The sequence below is a fragment of the Dendropsophus ebraccatus genome, chromosome 14, assembly GCF_027789765.1.
Source record: "Dendropsophus ebraccatus isolate aDenEbr1 chromosome 14, aDenEbr1.pat, whole genome shotgun sequence".
Lineage (NCBI taxonomy): Eukaryota > Metazoa > Chordata > Amphibia > Anura > Hylidae > Dendropsophus > Dendropsophus ebraccatus.
Window position 1 is genome coordinate 2,444,562 of NC_091467.1, and position 15,116 is coordinate 2,459,677.

Consider the following 15,116-nt stretch of genomic DNA (forward strand, 5'->3'; position numbering starts at 1 on the left):
TGTCCAGGATGGAGGGGTCATGTTATACTGCTGCTGTATATGTCCAGGATGGAGGGGTCATGTTATACTGCTGCTGTATATGTCCAGGATGGAGGGATCATGTTATACTGCTGTATATGTCCAGGATGGAGGGGTCATGTTATACTGCTGTATATGTCGAGGATGGAGGGATCATGTTATACTGCTGTATATGTCCAGGATGGAGGGGTCATGTTATACTGCTGTATATGTCCAGGATGGAGGGGTCATGTTATACTGCTGTATATGTCCAGGATGGAGGGGTCATGTTATACTGCTGTATATGTCCAGGATGGAGGGGTCATGTTATACTGCTGCTGTATATGTCCAGGATGGAGGGATCATGTTATACTGCTGTATATGTCCAGGATGGAAGGGTCATGTTATACTGCTGCTGTATATGTCCAGGATGGAGGGGTCATGTTATACTGCTGTATATGTCCAGGATGGAGGGGTCATGTTATACTGCTGCTGTATATGTAATGGCCCTCATCTGACCTCCAATAATTCTACCATACAGAGCTTCCATAGCAGTGCCATAACTATTACCACCCCAGGATTGTGCCGCCCATGTCTATATCCAGTGTATCACAGTAAGGCTATGTTCACACTACGTAAAACTACGGCCGTTGTTGCCGATGGCAACAACGGCCGTAGTTTTAGTGCAGTAGAACACAGCCTATTAAGCTATGGGATCCCGGCCGGCGTACACACATCGTATACGCTCCGGCCAGGATCCCATACACCGCCGCAAACAACTGACATGTCAGTTTTCTGTGGCCGGAATTCAGTGAATTGCGGCCGCAGAAAGACCTGTCAGTTCACACAGTGAAGCGAGCGGCTCCGGGCGCTTGCTTCATTGTGTGCTATGGGAGGTTCTGATGCGGGCGCGCGCTAATGCGCCCGCATCAGAACCCTGCGGCCGAAAGATCACCCGGCCGTTACTCAAGTACCGGCCGGGATGATCCGGGCAGAGACCGGCCGGGTCACGGAACGGCCGGTCTCTATACGTAGTGTGAACATAGCCTAAGGCAGCATTCACATGTCCATGTCCGGAACACGGACGTAGAATGCCTGTAACGGACTTCTCCCCCGCCCGGGCAGCATCTGTGATATGAGCCGCGCTGTAATGGCAGCTGAGACCTGAAGGAATAACGTGTAACCAATCTTCCTTCTCCACCTCTCGCCAAAAGAAAAAAGAAAATGGAGGTTTCAGAAAATCATCAAAAAAGGAAAAACACAAGAGTTGTGTGCAAGAAACCTCCGAGGCCAAGACCCTGAGGAAGTCGGAGAGCCCCAAGTCCGGGACACTTAGCAGATTGTTTAGGAAGGTTTGTAGAGACTGGACACACCATACACGACCATCTGTAATACAGCGCCTCATCCGCTAATCCACTAAGGTCACGACCCCCACCCCTGGATCTGAATGGTTAATAATAATTCTACTAAATACAATCTTATCCCCATAACCTCCCATTGTCCATGCTTCTTCTGTAACTCCTAAATATTACCTGTCACCTGTAGGGGGCGCCATGTCTGTAGCATGCTGACGGATGGGCGGCCTCACTCTCTACACTGGGGCAGAAATCTGCAAAGAGTCGCACTTTTTTTCCGCAAATTTTGCAATTTTATGTGTGCCGCGCTCACAGGGAGTGATGCTGGGGGATGGCGGGGCGGGCGAGGGGGTGTGGCCTCCCCTGCGCCAAAAGTCAATACAATAAGATCTTACTTAGGACTGCTGTATGCATCAAAGCGGAAGGAGGTGGCTGAACATCTGTCAGGTTACTATCCCAATACTATAACCTCTGCTACATCCTGCCCCCCAATACTATAACCTCTGCCCCCCAATACTATAACCTCTGCTACATCCTGCCCCCCAATACTATAACCTCTGCTACATCCTCTGCCCCCCAATACTATAACCTCTGCTACATCCTGTGCCCCCCAATACTATAACCTCTGCCCCCCAATACTATAACCTCTGCTACATCCTGTGCCCCCCAATACTATAACCTCTGCTACATCCTCTGCCCCCCAATACTATAACCTCTGCTACATCCTGTGCCCCCAATACTATAACCTCTGCCCCCAATACTATAACCTCTGCTACATCCTGCCCCCCAATACTATAACCTCTGCTACATCCTCTGCCCCCCAATACTATAACCTCTGCCCCCCAATACTATAACCTCTGCCCCCCAATACTATAACCTCTGCTACATCCTGCCCCCCAATACTATAACCTCTGCTACATCCTGCCCCCCAATACTATAACCTCTGCCCCCCAATACTATAACCTCTGCTACATCCTGCCCCCCAATACTATAACCTCTGCCCCCCAATACTATAACCTCTGCCCCCCAATACTATAACCTCTGCTACATCCTGCCCCCCAATACTATAACCTCTGCCCCCCAATACTATAACCTCTGCTACATCCTGCCCCCCAATACTATAACCTCTGCCCCCCAATACTATAACCTCTGCTACATCCTGTGCCCCTAATACTATAACCTCTGCTACATCCTGTGCCCCCAATACTATAACCTCTGCCCCCCAATACTATAACCTCTGCTACATCCTGTGCCCCCAATACTATAACCTCTGCCCCCCAATACTATAACCTCTGCTACATCCTCTGCCCCCCAATACTATAACCTCTGCCCCCCAATACTATAACCTCTGCTACATCCTCTGCCCCCCAATACTATAACCTCTGCCCCCCAATACTATAACCTCTGCCCCCCAATACTATAACCTCTGCTACATCCTGTGCCCCCAATACTATAACCTCTGCTACATCCTGTGCCCCCAATACTATAACCTCTGCCCCCCAATACTATAACCTCTGCTACATCCTGTGCCCCCAATACTATAACCTCTGCAACATCCTGCCCCCCAATACTATAACCTCTGCCCCCCAATACTATAACCTCTGCTACATCCTGCCCCCCAATACTATAACCTCTGCCCCCCAATACTATAACCTCTGCTACATCCTGTGCCCCCAATACTATAACCTCTGCTACATCCTGTGCCCCCAATACTATAACCTCTGCCCCCCAATACTATAACCTCTGCCCCCCAATACTATAACCTCTGCTACATCCTGTGCCCCCAATACTATAACCTCTGCCCCCCAATACTATAACCTCTGCTACATCCTGTGCCCCCAATACTATAACCTCTGCCTCCCAATACTATAACCTCTGCTACATCCTGTGCCCCCCAATACTATAACCTCTGCTACATCCTGTGCCCCCAATACTATAACCTCTGCTACATCCTCTGCCCCCCAATACTATAACCTCTGCTACATCCTGTGCCCCCCAATACTATAATCTCTGCCCCCCAATACTATAACCTCTGCCCCCCAATACTATAACCTCTGCTACATCCTGCCCCCCAATACTATAACCTCTGCCCCCCAATACTATAACCTCTGCTACATCCTCTGCCCCCCAATACTATAACCTCTGCTACATCCTGTGCCCCCAATACTATAACCTCTGCTACATCCTCTGCCCCCCAATACTATAACCTCTGCCCCCCAATACTATAACCTCTGCTACATCCTGTGCCCCCCAATACTATAACCTCTGCCCCCCAATACTATAACCTCTGCTACATCCTGTGCCCCCCAATACTATAACCTCTGCTACATCCTGTGCCCCCCAATACTATAACCTCTGCCCCCCAATACTATAACCTCTGCTACATCCTGCCCCCCAATACTATAACCTCTGCTACATCCTGTGCCCCCCAATACTATAATCTCTGCCCCCAATACTATAACCTCTGCCTCCCAATACTATAACCTCTGCTACATCCTGTGCCCCCCAATACTATAACCTCTGCTACATCCTGTGCCCCCCAATACTATAACCTCTGCCCCCCAATACTATAACCTCTGCTACATCCTGTGCCCCCAATACTATTACCTCTGCCTCCCAATACTATAACCTCTGCTACATCCTGTGCCCCCCAATACTATAACCTCTGCCCCCCAATACTATAACCTCTGCCCCCAATACTATAACCTCTGCTACATCCTGCCCCCCAATACTATAACCTCTACCCCCCAATACTATAACCTCTGCTACATCCTGCCCCCCAATACTATAACCTCTACCCCCCAATACTATAACCTCTGCTACATCCTGTGCCCCCAATACTATAACCTCTGCTACATCCTCTGCCCCCCAATACTATAACCTCTGCTACATCCTGTGCCCCCAATACTATAACCTCTGCCCCCCAATACTATAACCTCTGCCCCCCAATACTATAACCTCTGCTACATCCTCGGCCCCCCAATACTATAACCTCTGCCCCCCAATACTATAACCTCTGCTACATCCTGTGCCCCCAATACTATAACCTCTGCTACATCCTCGGCCCCCCAATACTATAACCTCTGCTACATCCTGTGCCCCCCAATACTATAATCTCTGCCCCCCAAATACTATAACCTCTGCTACATCCTCTGCCCCCAATACTATAACCTCTGCTACATCCTGTGCCCCCAATACTATAACCTCTGCCCCCCAAATACTATAACCTCTGCCCCCCAAATACTATAACCTCTGCTACATCCTCTGCCCCCCAATACTATAATAATATCCTGCAGGGAGTCTCTCGGCCGTTGTGTATAATAATAATCCGGCAGGGAGTCTCTCGGCCGTTGTGTATAATAATAATCCGGCAGGAAGTCTCTCGGCCGTTGTGTATAATAATAATAATCTGGCAGGAAGTCTCTCGGCCGTTGTGTATAATAATAATAATCTGGCAGGGAGTCTCTCGGCCGTTGTGTATAATAATAATCCGGCAGGGAGTCTCTCGGCCGTTGTGTATAATAATAACACCTGGCAGGGAGTCTCTCGGCCGTTGTGTATAATAATAATAATCTGGCAGGGAGTCTCTCGGCCGTTGTGTATAATAATAATACCTGGCAGGGAGTCTCTCGGCCGTTGTGTATAATAATAATCCGGCAGGGAGTCTCTCGGCCGTTGTGTATAATAATAACACCTGGCAGGGAGTCTCTCGGACGTTGTGTGTCCTTGCCTCCCATAATCCTCCACTCTGCTAAAATAATATAACGTTTCTTTCCTTTATAGTCCAAAAAAGAAGAAGACCAGACAAGCGGCGGCAAAGTAAGTAATAATGTGTCCAGTCTGATTATAACATTATTACATTGTCTGTAATAAGCTGTAACCCGGCAGCCGCAATGTATACTGAGAGATGACTGACAGAGACCAGAGGACTACAAGTACAAGTACATTCAGGTCTGAACCCAAACTCTGCATTACATTACCGCTGACTCAGGAAGGTGGAGGCAGCTCTAAGGCTTCCTGGAATACATGTATACAGCTATATACCATAAATACCAGGGGTCCTCAACTGGCAGACCGCGGAGGCCAGCTGTCCGGACCCCTGCTGCTATTCCTGTATACTGAGCTGCCCTGCTCCCCTTTCCCTATAGCCGATAACTATGTCTCCCTCTCTGTCAGTCATTCTTGTGGCCGCAGCGGTCACAAGATGCCGCTCTCTGTCTCTGGTCTATATAACACTGGGAGAGCGCACAGGGAGGCTATATGGGAGGGGGAGCACACAGGGGGGCTATATACTACTGGGGAGCAGAGGGGGTCTATTTAACCGGGGGGGCACACAGAGGGGGTTTATATACTACTGGGGGAGCACACAGGGGTCTATATACTACTGGGGAGCACACAGGGGGGCTATATACTACTGAGGGCGCACACAGGGGGGCTATATACCACTGGGGATCTCAAAGTGGGGGTCTATATAACTGGTTGAGCGCACAGGGGGCTATATACTACTGGGGAGCAGAGGGGGTCTATATAACCGGAGGGGCACACAGAGGGGGTTTATATACTACTGGGGGAGCACACAGGGGTCTATATACTACTGGGGAGCACACAGGGGGGCTATGTACTACTGAGGGCGCACACAGGGGGGCTATATACCACTGGGGATTTCAAAGTGGGGGTCTATATAACTGGAGCGCAGAGGGGGCTATATACTACTGTGGGACTGCACAGGATGGCTATATACTACTGGGGGAGCGCACAGGGGTATATACTACTGGGGGAGCGTACAAGGGAACTATATACTACTAGGGGAGCGCACAGGGGGGCTATATGGGAGGGGGAGCACAAAGCGGAGTGAACATACTACTGAAAGAGCGCACAGGGGAGCTATATACTACTGGAGAGCATGCGGGGGTCTATGTACTACGGGGGAGCACACAGAGGGTCTATATACTACTGGGGGAGCTCAAAGGGGGCTATATACTACTGGGGGGCACACGGGGGGCTATATACTACTAGTGGAGCGCAAAGGGGGCTATATACTACTGGCGGAGCGCACAGGGGGACTATATACTACTGGGGGAGCGCACAGGGGGACTATATACTACGGGGGGAGTGCACAGGGGCACTATATACTACTGGGGGAGTGCACAGGGGGACTATATACTACTGGGGGAGTGCACAGGGACTATATAGTACTGGGGGAGCGCACAGAGGGACTATATACTACTGGGGGAGCTCAAAGGGGGCTATATACTACTGGGGGAGCACACAGGGGGACTATATACTACTTAGGGAGCTCAAAGCGGGCTATATACTACTGGGGGAGCACACAGGGGGACTATTTACTACTGGGGAGCACACAGGGGGGCTATATACTACTGGGGGAGCACACAGGGGGGCTATATACTACTTGGGGAGAACACAGGGGGGCTATATACTGCTGGGGAAGTTCACGGAGGCTATATACTACTGGGGGAGCACACAGGGGTTTATACTACTGGGGGAGTGCACAATGGAATACTACTAGTAGAGCGCACAGGGGGGCTATATGGGAGGGGGAGCACAAAGCGGGGTCTATATACTACTGGAAGAGCGCACAGGGGAGCTATATACTACTGGAGAGCATACGGGGGTCTATGTACTACGGGGGAGCACCAGGGGCGTAACTAGGATTTATGAGGCCCCATAGCAAAAAAGTGTATGGGGCCCCCAACATGCACACCTGTCCCGGTGATATGGTGCTGTCCCCCCTTTGGTAGCTCTGAGACGCTGTGCCCTGGGGTAGGGGTGAGGGGTAGCAGGCCGCTCGGAGTCTATGCTGGTTCGGGCGGCTCTGAGACACCTGCGGGGTGCGGGCTGCTTTAAGACGCTGAGGGAAGCTGAGAGACCCAATAATAGAGGATGCCAGGGAGGCTGAGTGACCCCATTATACAGGATGTCAGGGAAGCTGAGTGACCCCCATTATACAGGATGCAAGGGTAGCTGAGTGACCCCAATATACAGGATGCCAGGGAAGCTGAGTGACCCCATTATACAGGATGCCAGGGAAGCTGAGTGACCCCATTATACAGGATGCCAGGGAAGCTGAGTGACCCCCATTATACAGGATGCCAGGGAAGCTGAGTGACCCCATTATACAGGATGCCAGGGAAGCTGAGTGACCCCATTATACAGGATGCCAGGGAAGCTGAGTGATCCCATTATACAGGATGCCAGGGAAGCTGAGTGATCCCATTATACAGGATGCTGGGAAGCTAGCAGTTATAGTTACCATCCTTCAGGCTGTCTCTTCTCCTGTTCCGGTGAGCTAATATCCCACCCGCGGGGGCGCCTGGGGCGGGGCTTTCTGCGATGGGGGTGGAGCTTATCGGAACCTACTATTATCACTTGTGAAGAGGGGGACACTGATGCAGGACACCCTGAGTCTGTGTCAGGGGGAGGTGCAGAGGTGCCTGAGAGAGGGTTGCAGACGGCTCCCTTCAGCTCTCTGACAGTGTGTTTTGCTGTCAGTGCTGTAGCACCATGGAGACAGGGGAGACAGGCCAGGTGGGGCCGGGCCCCTCTGAAGCCGGGGCCCCATAGCAACTGCCTGCCCTGCTCCCATGGTAGCTGCGCCACTGGGGAGCACACAGAGGGTCTATATACTACTGGGGGAGCTCAAAGAGGGCTATATACTACTGGGGGGCACACGGGGGCTATATACTACTGGGGGAGCGCACAGGGGGACTATATACTACTGGGGGAGCGCACAGGGGGACTATATACTACTGGGGGAGCGCACAGGGGGACTATATACTACTGGGGGAGCGCACAGGGAGACTATATACTACTGGGGGAGCGCACAGGGGGAATATATACTACTGGGGGGAGCACACAAGGGGACTATATACTACTGGGGGAGCACACAGGGGGACTATATACTAGTTGGGGAGCTCAAAGGGGGCTATATACTACTGGGGGAGCACACAGGGGAACTATTTACTACTGGGGAGCACACAGGGGGCTATATACTACTGGGGGAGCACATAGGGGGGCTATATTCTACTGGGGGAAGCACACAGGGGGGCTATATACTACTGGGGGAGTTAACAGGGGGGCTATATACTATAGGGGGAATTCCCAGGGGGACTATATAATACTGGGGGAGCACACGGGTCTATATACTACTGGGGGAGCACACAGGGCGGCTATTACTACTGGGGGAGCACACATGGGGACTATATCCTATTGGGGGAGCGCACATGGCGGCGGTATAAGGGCTGGTTAGAGAAAAAATGCCAGTTTTCCCACTATTAAGCATCAATTCTGTATGTAAATAGTTCAACAACGTTTGTGAAAAGTAACAAAACTCGTTTACTACTGATGTTCAGCTCGGACCTTCACCTGACAATAGAACCTGGTAAGTGGAGCTTCACTAAAAGATGTTGAGTACCCCTGGTGTATGGTATATGGTATATGGATACAGCCTAGGGTATATAGATACAGCCTATGGTATATGATATAGCCTATGGTATATATGATATATGGTGTATATGGTATATATCAGGGGTACTCAACATCTTTTAGTGAAGCTCCACTTACCGGGGTCTATTGTCAGGTGAAGGTCCGAGCTGAACATCAGTAGGAAACGTGTTTTGTTACTTTCCACAAAATCCACAATGTTGAACTATTTACATACAGAATTGATGCTTATTAGTGGGAAAACTGGCATTTTTTTCTCTCACCAGCCCTTATATAGCCCCCCTGTGCGCTCCCCCAGTAGTATATAGCCCCCCTGTGTACTCCCCCAGTAGTATATAGCTCCCCTGTGTGCTTTCCCAGTAGTATATAGCCCCCCTCTGTGCTCCCCCAGAAAGTATATAGCTTCCCTGTCCACTCCCCCAGTAGTATATAGCCCCCCGTGTGCTCACCCAATAGTATATAGCCACCCTGTGTGCTTCCCCAGTAGTATATAGCCCCCCTGTGTGCTCCCCCAGATATATGCAGGCCCCTGTGTGCTCCCCATTTACATACAGCCCCCTTGTGCGCCCCCCAGTAGTATATAGCTCCTGTGTGCTCCCCCATTTATATACAGCCCCCTGTGTGCTCCCTCATTTATATACAGCCCCCTGTGTGCTCCCCCATTTATATACAACTCTCCTGTGTGCTCCCCCAGTTGTATAAAGTCTCCTTGTGCGCTCCCTCAGTAGTATATAGTCCCCCTGTGTGCTCCCCCAGTAGTATGTAATCCACCTGTGCACTCCCCCAGTAGTATATAGCCCCCTGTGTGCTCTCCCAGTAGTATATAGCCCCTGTGCGCTTTTCCGTAGTATAGCCCCCCCTGTGCGCTCCCCTAGTAGTATATAGACCCCCGGTGTGCTCCCCAGCAGTAAAAAAACCTGTGTGCTGCCCCAGTAGTATATAGCCCCCCTGTGTGCTCCCCAGTAGAATATAGCCCCCTGTGCGCTGCCCCCAGTAGTATATAGCCCCCTTGTGTGCTCCCCCAGTAGTACATAGCCCTCCTGTACGCTCACCCAGTAATGTATAGATCCCTGTGCGCTCCTCCACTATTATATAGTCCTCCTGAGCACGGCCTCCTATGACCGCTGTGGCCACAAGAATGACTGAGAGAGGGAGTCATATTTACTGTGCAGAGCGCAGCATCGGGAAAGGAGAGCAGCGCAGCCTCTGTCCGGACAGCGGGCCTCCATGGTCAGCATTCGGACCACGGTCCACCAGTTGAGGACCCCTGCAATATACCATAGGCTGTATCCATATACCATAGGCTGTATCCATATACCATATACCTTAGGCCAGTGATGGGCAACCTTTTGAGCTTGGTTTTCGGCACAAAAACAGGTATAACTCAGTTGGTGTGTCACTTCGCGAAAAAACACCATAATTTTGTGATATATTTATAGTTTAAATAACTATTATTATTAATAATTATTACTGTGTGCAGTAAACTAAAAACCACAAACACATACACTACCCGACCTGACCCCCATCCCTCCCCATACACTACCCCACCTGACCCTTCCACATACACTACCCCACCTGACCCTTCCACATACACTACCCCACCTGACCCCTATCCCTCCCCATACACTACCCCAGCTAACCCTTTCACATACATTACCCCACCTGACCCCCATCCCCACATACATTACCCCACCTGACCCTCATTCCTCCCCATACACTACCCCACCAGACCCTTCCACATACACTACCCCACCTGACCCCCATCTCCACACACACTACCCCACCTGACCTCCTTACCCACATACACTACCCCACCTGACCCTCATTCCTCCCCATACACTACCCCACCATACCCTTCCACATACACTACCCACGACACCAATCCTCCGACCCCCATCCCTCCCCACACACACTTACAATTCTGCTGCGGTCCAGAATGCGGGCTGTGGCACCGGGAGACGACGCTGCAGGCAGGAACAAGACGGGGCTGGAGGCAGGAACAGGAGCAAGACGGGGCTGGAGGCAGGAACAGGAGCAAGACGGGGCTGGAGGCAGGAACAGGAGCAAGACGGGGCTGGAGGCAGGAACAGGAGCAAGACGGGGGTGGAGGCAGGAACAGGAGCAAGACGGGGCTGGAGGCAGGAACAGGAGCAAGACGGTGCTGGAGGCAGGAACAAGACGGTGCTGGAGGCAGGAGCAAGACGGGGCTGGAGGCAGGAACAAGACGGGGCTGGAGGTAGGAACAAGACGGGGCTGGAGGTAGGAACAAGACGGGGCTGGAGGCAGGAACAAGACGGGGCTGGAGGCAGGAACAAGACGGGGCTGGAGGCAGGAACAAGACGGGGTGGAGGCAGGAACAAGATGGGGCTGGACGCAGGAACAGGAGCAAGACGGGGCTGGAGGCAGGAACAAGACGGGGCTGGAGGCAGGAACAAGACGGGGCTGGAGGCAGGAACAAGACGGGGCTGGAGGCAGGAACAAGACGGGGCTGGAGGCAGGAACAAGACGGGGTGGAGGCAGGAACAAGACGGGGTGGAGGCAGGAACAAGATGGGGCTGGAGGCAGGAACAGGAGCAAGATGGGGCTGGAGGCAGGAACAAGACGGGGCTGGAGGCAGGAACAAGACGGAGCTGGAGGCAGGAACAGGAGCAAGACGGGGCTGGAGGCAGGAACAGGAGCAAGACGGGGCTGGAGGCAGGAACAGGAGCAAGACGGGGCTGGAGGCAGGAACAGGAGCAAGACGGGGCTGGAGGCAGGAACAGGAGCAAGACGGGGCTGGAGGCAGGAACAAGACGGGGCTGGAGGCAGTAACAGGAACAAGACGGGGCTGGAGACAGTAACAGAAACAAGACGGGGCTGGAGGCAGGAACAAGACGGGGCTGGAGGCAGTAACAGGAACAAGACGGGGCTGGAGGCAGGAACAAGACGGGGCTGGAGGCAGGAACAAGACGGGGCTGGAGGCAGGAACAAGACGGGGCTGGAGACAGGTGCAGGAGCAGGACAGGGCTGGAGGCAGTAACAGGAGCAAGATGGGGCTGGAGGCAGGAACAAGATGGGGCTGGAGGCAGGAACAAGATGGGGCTGGAGGCAGGAACAAGATGGGGCTGGAGGCAGGAACAGGAGCAAGACTGGGCTGGAGGCAGGAACAAGACTGGGCTGGAGGCAGGAACAAGACTGGGCTGGAGGCAGGAACAAGACGGGGCTGGAGGCAGGAACAAGACGAGGCTGGAACAAGACGGGGCTGGAGGCTGGAACAAGACGGGGCTGGAGACAGTAACAGAAACAAGACGGGGCTGGAGGCAGGAACAAGACGGGGCTGGAGGCAGTAACAGGAACAAGACGGGGCTGGAGGCAGGAACAAGACGGGGCTGGAGGCAGGAACAAGACGGGGCTGGAGGCAGGAACAAGACGGGGCTGGAGACAGGTGCAGGAGCAGGACAGGGCTGGAGGCAGTAACAGGAGCAAGATGGGGCTGGAGGCAGGAACAAGATGGGGCTGGAGGCAGGAACAAGATGGGGCTGGAGGCAGGAACAAGATGGGGCTGGAGGCAGGAACAGGAGCAAGACTGGGCTGGAGGCAGGAACAAGACTGGGCTGGAGGCAGGAACAAGACGGGGCTGGAGGCAGGAACAAGACGGGGCTGGAGGCAGGAACAAGACGAGGCTGGAACAAGACGGGGCTGGAGGCTGGAACAAGACGGGGCTGGAGGCAGGAACAGGACGGAGCTGGAGGCAGGAACAGGAGCAAGACTGGGCTGGAGGCAGGAACAGGAGCAAGACGGGGCTGGAGGCAGGAACAAGACTGGGCTGGAGGCTGGAACAAGACGGGGCTGGAGGCTGGAACAAGATGGGGCTGGAGGCTGGAACAAGACGGGGCTGGAGGCAGGAACAAGACGGGGCTGGAGGCAGGAACAAGACGGGGCTGGAGACAGGTGCAGGAGCAAGACAGGGCTGGAGGCAGTAACAGGAGCAAGATGGGGCTAGAGGCAGGAACAAGATGGGGCTGGAGGCAGGAACAAGATGGGGCTGGAGGCAGGAACAAGATGGGGCTGGAGGCAGGAACAGGAGCAAGACGGGGCTGGAGGCAGGAACAAGACTGGGCTGGAGGCAGGAACAAGACTGGGCTGGAGGCAGGAACAAGACGGGGCTGGAGGCAGGAACAAGACGAGGCTGGAACAAGACGGGGCTGGAGGCAGGAACAAGACGGGGCTGGAGGCAGGAACAGGACGGAGCTGGAGGCAGGAACAGGAGCAAGACTGGGCTGGAGGCAGGAACAGGAGCAAGACGGGGCTGGAGGCAGGAACAAGACTGGGCTGGAGGCTGGAACAAGACGGGGCTGGAGGCTGGAACAAGATGGGGCTGGAGGCTGGAACAAGATGGGGCTGGAGGCTGGAACAAGACGGGGCTGGAGGCAGGAACAGGACGGAGCTGGAGGCAGGAACAGGAGCAAGACGGGGCTGGAGGCAGGAACAGGAGCAAGACGGGGCTGGAGGCAGGAGCAAGATGGGGCTGGAGGCAGGAACAGGAGCAAGACTGGGCTGGAGGCAGGAACAAGACTGGGCTGGAGGCAGGAACAAGACTGGGCTGGAGGCAGGAACAAGACGGGGCTGGAGGCAGGAACAAGACGAGGCTGGAACAAGACGGGGCTGGAGGCTGGAACAAGACGGGGCTGGAGACAGTAACAGAAACAAGACGGGGCTGGAGGCAGGAACAAGACGGGGCTGGAGGCAGTAACAGGAACAAGACGGGGCTGGAGGCAGGAACAAGACGGGGCTGGAGGCAGGAACAAGACGGGGCTGGAGGCAGGAACAAGACGGGGCTGGAGACAGGTGCAGGAGCAGGACAGGGCTGGAGGCAGTAACAGGAGCAAGATGGGGCTGGAGGCAGGAACAAGATGGGGCTGGAGGCAGGAACAAGATGGGGCTGGAGGCAGGAACAAGACGGGGCTGGAGGCAGGAACAGGAGCAAGACTGGGCTGGAGGCAGGAACAAGACTGGGCTGGAGGCAGGAACAAGACTGGGCTGGAGGCAGGAACAAGACGGGGCTGGAGGCAGGAACAAGACGAGGCTGGAACAAGACGGGGCTGGAGGCTGGAACAAGACGGGGCTGGAGGCAGGAACAGGACGGAGCTGGAGGCAGGAACAGGAGCAAGACTGGGCTGGAGGCAGGAACAGGAGCAAGACGGGGCTGGAGGCAGGAACAAGACTGGGCTGGAGGCTGGAACAAGACGGGGCTGGAGGCTGGAACAAGATGGGGCTGGAGGCTGGAACAAGACGGGGCTGGAGGCAGGAACAAGACGGGGCTGGAGGCAGGAACAAGACGGGGCTGGAGACAGGTGCAGGAGCAAGACAGGGCTGGAGGCAGTAACAGGAGCAAGATGGGGCTAGAGGCAGGAACAAGATGGGGCTGGAGGCAGGAACAAGATGGGGCTGGAGGCAGGAACAAGATGGGGCTGGAGGCAGGAACAGGAGCAAGACGGGGCTGGAGGCAGGAACAAGACTGGGCTGGAGGCAGGAACAAGACTGGGCTGGAGGCAGGAACAAGACGGGGCTGGAGGCAGGAACAAGACGAGGCTGGAACAAGACGGGGCTGGAGGCAGGAACAAGACGGGGCTGGAGGCAGGAACAGGACGGAGCTGGAGGCAGGAACAGGAGCAAGACTGGGCTGGAGGCAGGAACAGGAGCAAGACGGGGCTGGAGGCAGGAACAAGACTGGGCTGGAGGCTGGAACAAGACGGGGCTGGAGGCTGGAACAAGATGGGGCTGGAGGCTGGAACAAGATGGGGCTGGAGGCTGGAACAAGACGGGGCTGGAGGCAGGAACAGGACGGAGCTGGAGGCAGGAACAGGAGCAAGACGGGGCTGGAGGCAGGAACAGGAGCAAGACGGGGCTGGAGGCAGGAGCAAGACGGGGCTGGAGGCAGGAACAAGACGGGGCTGGAGGCAGGAACAAGACGGGGCTGGAGGCAGGAACAAGACAGGGCTGGAGACAGGTGCAGGAGCAAGACAGGGCTGGAGGCAGTAACAGGAACAAGACGGGGCTGGAGGCAGGAACAGGAACAAGACGGGGCTGGAGGCAGGAACAAGACGGGGCTAGAGGCAGGAACAAGACAAGGCTGGAGACAGGTGCAGGAGCAAGACAGGGCTGGAGGCAGTAACAGGAACAAGACGAGGCTAAAGGCAGTAACAAGACGGGGCTGGAGGCAGGAGCAAGACGGGGCTGGAGGCAGGAGCAAGACGGGGCTGGAGGCAGGAGCAAGACGGGGCTGGAGGCAGGAACAGGAGCAAGACGGGGCTGGAAGCAGGA

General features: G+C 54.4%; 1 protein-coding gene across 13 annotated transcripts in view; it reads left to right on the forward strand.

The window, feature by feature from the left end:
* The window catches only part of BCAS1 (brain enriched myelin associated protein 1), a 154,746-nt gene that overhangs the window by 96,002 nt on the left and 43,628 nt on the right, over window positions 1-15,116 (forward strand). For 11 of the 13 annotated variants that reach the window (XM_069953636.1, XM_069953639.1, XM_069953643.1 and 8 more), the window contains exons 7-8: window positions 1,212-1,349; window positions 5,136-5,171. In XM_069953636.1, the coding sequence (XP_069809737.1) occupies window positions 1,212-1,349; window positions 5,136-5,171 (174 nt within the window). The remainder of the gene's footprint in view (window positions 1-1,211; window positions 1,350-5,135; window positions 5,172-15,116) is intronic. The other 2 variants (XM_069953642.1, XM_069953645.1) reach the window with 1 other exon arrangement.